Source organism: Mytilus trossulus, chromosome 3 (genome assembly GCF_036588685.1).
Source record: "Mytilus trossulus isolate FHL-02 chromosome 3, PNRI_Mtr1.1.1.hap1, whole genome shotgun sequence".
NCBI lineage: Eukaryota > Metazoa > Mollusca > Bivalvia > Mytilida > Mytilidae > Mytilus > Mytilus trossulus.
Genome location: NC_086375.1, coordinates 78,582,875 through 78,588,922, shown reverse-complemented (window position 1 = coordinate 78,588,922; position 6,048 = coordinate 78,582,875). Strand labels below are relative to the sequence as shown.

The 6,048-nt window shown below is 34.9% G+C and overlaps 1 protein-coding gene across 1 annotated transcript; it reads left to right on the top strand.

Moving 5' to 3' along the window:
• Nucleotides 1-328: 328 nt before the first annotated feature.
• Nucleotides 329-5,766, top strand: LOC134712519 (transmembrane protein 256 homolog). Its single transcript, XM_063574148.1, has 4 exons — nucleotides 329-548; nucleotides 3,785-3,828; nucleotides 4,397-4,477; nucleotides 5,519-5,766. Exons 1-4 carry the CDS (start codon nucleotides 350-352, stop codon nucleotides 5,660-5,662), a joined length of 468 nt encoding a protein of 155 aa, XP_063430218.1. The 5' UTR covers nucleotides 329-349; the 3' UTR covers nucleotides 5,663-5,766.
• The last annotated feature ends 282 nt before the right edge of the window (nucleotides 5,767-6,048 follow it).

The window sequence follows — 6,048 nt, the reverse complement described above, 5'->3', positions numbered from 1 at the left end:
ATATCATGATTATATCTTACCAAAGTTTGAAATGCTGGGTGATGGAAGCCATGCTGTCTGGTGTTTTCCACGACTTGTATGTCGTCACAGAAAAATATAAATAGCTTTAAACAACAATCGGTACACTCGGGCTTTTCAATAGTATTATCGTAATATAATTTCTTCCGAAGTCAATAACCAACTTCTTGGTTATTCGTCTTGGACATTATCTTTGAATACAAGTTAAAAAATCCGATACTATTCCGAATGTCATAAATTACCATTGTTATATCACTTGTCATCCAGACGCTCTACTTTGAAAAATAAAGCGGCTGGATGATCGAGACTAATGTTTGATTGAAATATTGTCATGTCTAACATTATTGGTGGAGTAATTGATTTTTATAACGGACTCCCTTCGCTACTCCCCGAACGCATCATTGAGTTACCTGTAGAAAGAATTGTTATAAAAGAATCTACCATGATTATCGGACAGTCCAGACACTTTGTAAGACTTGCAGGTCTCTCCGGCGCTGTAGCCGTGGCCATGTCAGCTTATGGAGCGCACGGTAAGACATTTTCAAAGCTCAGTTCACTTCTATCAAAAGAACAAGTTAATTGAAGTTTCACCTTTATGAAATAAAAAAAAAACGTGTTTATGTCATATGTACATGATGACTGTACTTTATTTGGAAAAGGGAGGGGGTAGGAGTAGTCCACATAATTATGTCATCTTGATAGGCTATTATTTTCTTTTCTTTTAACGCCTAACATCGCAGGAAGGCGTCAAAGCAAAAAGTTAAAATACCCTTCCAAACGTCATATTTATTGGACTAGGGTAGGAGGGGTCCTGATCCCGTAATCCCGGGCTTAAAAACACGAAATCCCGAGGTCCAAAATTTAATTAAATTTTCAATCTCGACATCTCAAAAATTCGAAAAAAATAATTCCCGGATCCCAAAAGGGTCAATCCTGAAATCCCGAGCTTAAAAACAAACGATCCCAGAGTCTCGATAAAGGTCCTATTTCCCTCCCCCTCTTTATGTGAAGTCCAAATGACGTTTTGCAAATTTTGATGCATCATATCATAGACGGGTATTACATTATTATATTATTCTATGGTCATATAAAGCACAAAAAGATAACAGTACGTTAATTTATTATAACCCCAGGACTTTCTATCAGAAAATGACCATTGCTACCATTCTAGCCGATCTGGCCTGAAAGGTGTTGGAACTTGATGAGTGACCATAATTATGTTGCAGGACCAATAAGTATAACGGCAACGAAAGAGAGAAGCTGCAATTATGAGTCTGATGATGTAACGGAACAACAAGGTTTTAGGAACCCAATATTCATGTCTTTGCCTAAACAACATTGACATGTAATCGGCTGTAGTCAGAAATTATCAGCATTGTCGGAATTAGTTATTGCTTTTTTTCCCACGGCGTGGCGTACATCGTTCGTAAACTTTTCACATTTTTATCATCCTATCCTACTTGTCATGCTTTTAAATAAACCATTCAACAAGCTTGAAGAAATACTAAAGGTTAAGTTTTCTTAAAATCATCTTCATTTTGTTCCGATTATAATTTATAGAAAACATGCCAGAAGAAAAGGTATTCTAATAAGCGGACTTATTAAAAAAACTTCTCATCTTAACTTAATGGCGAAGTGTTTGGTTACTTTTATATATATTTAATATTATAGAACAAACATACTGAATATGTGTAGGTATTTGTATATTTTACTGATTGTTGAAATTATAAATATTACTTACGAAATAGTTGGTCGCTGATGTGAGTTACGCAGTTATTTTAAATAAGATTATTTACATAACTCCTTAGATTAGATTCCTTCAAAGTGCTGGTCCTGTATAACACTGGTCAACATAAACATATTTTGTTCGTTTTCATAGCCATATACTAGTAAAACACCTGCCCGATCTTCCCTCATTTCATAACAAACGTTTGTAAGCGGTTCGGGAATTTGCTGTCTTTTTTAACAGAAGAATCGAAGTGTTCATGATCCACTCTATCCTTCAATTATATGAGATTTATGTCCAGAAAAATCTTTTCTTTCATCACTGTTTGCTATTATTGAACATCACTGTTCTTTCATTATAGGGGATGTATGTATTGCCTTTGAAAATCTTTTTCCTTTCATGACATTGGGATATGTGTGGCAAGGGTCCTTTCATATGAAAGAAGATGTGTATCTACCGGAGCCCTTTCTGTCATTTCATAACAGGAGAGTCTTTTTGTCGCTCAAAAATTAGTGATGATAGTGTTCAGGAATATGTCTGCCTTTTAATGAGAGTAGGTCGGTTGGTCCAGGAACCTTTTTTCTTTCCATAACATAATATATTTGAACAGTTTTCCTGTCGAAGTTCTGTGGTTCTCTCCGTTGGATCCAACAAAAACCGGCGGCCATAATGGAACTAAGAATGTTAGAAGTGGCTTTAAACACCAATAACTAATCATCAATCAACATATAACAGTTGATTTGTATGTCCAAATACAGGGGCGGATCCAGCCATTTTAAAAAGGGGGTTCCAACCCCCGGAACCCTCCCCCGTGATCCACCACTACCAAACACCTATATTTTTGTTCTTTAAATATAAAGCTCGTCTGTATAAGACATGTAAGAGCTACTGTGTCATTTCATAATAAGCGATCTTGGTTTATATGAAGCTCTATCCTGTGAGAAAGGGATCCTGTAAAAAGTATTGGTTTTGAAAGTATATCTCACTTCGAACTTGTTTCCGGCGATGAAATATTTCGTATATTTACTCATGGAACTATACTGAGTCAAAAAAGTTGAGCAACACTTTTGAAACAAGCAAAAAAAATTGTTGTTTCTGGAAAAAAAATATTTAAACGTCATTGATATAATCCTAAGTTTTACCTGTATTTTAAAACAGTCGTACTTTTATCCTTGTGATTCATTTCGCACCATTTCAGCTTTGAGGGTGTAACTGATGTTTTACCTTCTGTAACTGTACTTTTAAAACGATATTAAAAATGTCTTTTTACTAAGGTCGAAAACACACCATTGGTAAGAAAAACACATACACATTTGAAAAAAATGCATGGGGCGTGAACCAGGCCTCCCCGAAAATGACCGTGATAAAGCTTTTGAAATGGTTGATGCCGGAATGAGGGTTGCTGACATCATGGCTCGATTTAATGTGCATAAGGCAACAGTTTAGAAACTAACAAACAGATATCGACAAATTGCAACTGCACAGGATAGGTCGATATCTCGTAGACCAAAAAAAAACTATCGCCAAGGGAGGAGCGCTACCTTCGCTTACGTCAACACGTGACAATTTTTTCCGGCCAAAAAGCAGTGCATTTTCTAAGGGCAGCTGCTGGTGTGCCTGCCAATCCTTCATTGGTGCACTTAGGGCATGGATTAGAAACTGATTTTGAATAACACTATACTCATTTCCGCATTTTAATCCTCCCGCGTTCCATACAAAGAAAATTCTAATGAATATGAGTGATACATATTCATGTTGCTTCTGACATGTCATAACTCCTTTTTGTTATTAATTAAATTATTTGTTATGATTTTGTAATAATGCTAAACTTTTTTGGCTCAGTATAATATAATAGCAATGCATAATGGCTTCTTCTGATCATATTGTTGACATTTCTCTACAACACAGAATTCCACAGCAATTTTTGTTGTACAATATTATATATATAATTCATACGTTAGACATATTTTTTTATATATTATTCATGTATTTGACATAATTGTTTAATATATTATTCATATGTTCGACATATCTCCATAGGATTTAAAGACGACGAATCGAAAGAAATGGCCCAAAGAAAAAAGGTCAGTATATTGAACAAACAATATCCATATTGTAAGATCGCCAGACCCAAAGGTCCAAGTAGCTTTTCTCGTTGTGTGTCGATGGTCGGTCGTCTGTCTTCGTCCGTTAACTTTTACTAAATCTCCTCTGAAACTACCATGCCAAATTAAGACAAACCAGCATAATCATCATTTGGGTATCTAATTTCAAAAATGTATTCGACGACCTTGCCTGCCAACAAACATTTCCGACACGAATTAAATTAAAACATCGAAAAAAATGCAAGTTTTGACTTTTATATTGAAAATGCTCTAAATAGAAAAAATCTGACAGAGACAGAAAATGTTCTGGATGTCGTTTTTGGTCATGAATTTAACTCTACAGCCGAGCTTCTAATTTAACACACTGGTGTAATACTTAAATGATACATAGGAAGCAATATGTAAGAAGTATGTATTGATTTCATACTACTATTTGACGAAGTATATATGCGATGATGATATATTGCATTTTTTTTTCAATTTTATTACAAAGATGACTTTCATAAATTTAGGTTTTGTAAATTCTGTGATTGTTATTTATTTTCAGATCTTTGATTCGGGAAATCATATGCATCTTATCCATAGTCTTGCCTTATTGGGATCTCCACTTACACGTCGACCAGTGTTGGTAAGTTAAGATCTCATGGGAAAATATATATGAACTATGACATAACTGTGCCTGTGGGCAAAGTTGCCAAATGTATTCTATGTTGCTACATTCTATGGCCTATCCGGGGCCTTTTATAGCTGACTATACGATATGGGCTTTGCTCATTGTTGAAGGCCGTACGGTGACCTATATTTGTTAATGTCTGTTTTGGTCTCTTGTGGACAGTTGTCTAATTGGCAATCATACCACATCTTCTCTTTTATATGTAATCATATTACTGCTCATGATATATTGCAATTTTTTTGTATCACATAGTATTGCTATTCCTGTGGACAAAATATATGTCCTGTTAGTTCATGGTTTCTTACATTTTTATGCACATGTAATAGATTACCATTTTTCTGAAAATATTGTCATTAAAACTTACATTTGTTTCTTCGTCATGAAGAAAGCATGCGGTTCTGGAGTGTGTTATAGTGTTATATGTCTTATATACTTCATCAATCGATTATTACTTAAAATATTACTTCCATGGTCTGACGTTGTAAACGCTCTCACGCCCAATCTATTGATAATATAGAACTTTGATTTCGTTATGAGTATAATTAGTGTACTATATTTTAATTAGATTGGGCGTGGGTGTTTTAATACATCAGACCATGAAAGTTTCCCATCGGATTATAATAAAATTTATGTGCACTGATCCATTACATTTGGGGTGTTTTGTCCCTTGGAAAATGTGAATAAACTCTACATAGATACCAGTATTAAAATTGTGTACGCAAGACTCGTGTTTCGTCTGCTTAAGACTCATCCGTGTCGCTCGAATCAAAAAGGTTAAAAAGGCCAAATAAAGTACGAAGTTGACGAGCATTGAGACCAACTTCATGTACATACAAGATGAAAGAAATTCGAAATTAACTCTTGTGTAAGAAGTTCTCATTGAATGAAGTCAAAGGAATTTAAGTTGCCCGAGTTCAAAAATATTCTTCCCTTTTGCATTGATTTAACATTGTTAACACATGCGGATGTCTTAATTTTATTATATATTATTTCCAGGTTGGAAGTTTATTGACATTAGGAATACTAGTGTTTTCTGGAAGCTGCTATTACAATGCAATGACAGGGGACAAGAGAGTTAGAATGATAACACCTTATGGTGGTATGGCTTTTATTCTGGCTTGGTTAGCTATGATGCTATGAGCTCAACCACTCATTTAAAACAATGTGACTGATGTGTAGGTGTATGAATTACATAGTAACATGTTTCATGCGTTGTGCAAGTTAAATATAGTACTTTCAAAAAAGTTTGTTTCTCATTTTATCAAACAAGGCCATAAAATAAAGAAATACTCTCCCTGCTTTTTCCTCAGTCGCAATAAAGACTCAGAATTTGTAATGTTAGACACAATAAACATAAGAATTTACAACCAACTATCCCCTAGAGACCAAATGACTTTTTACTTTTAAAGGTCGCTGTACAGCCTTCAATGAAATGTGGAATTTGTCAAAGAGACAACAACCCAACCAAAGAGCAGAAAACAGCCGAAGTCCACCAATGGGTCTTCAACACATCGGGAAAATCTAGT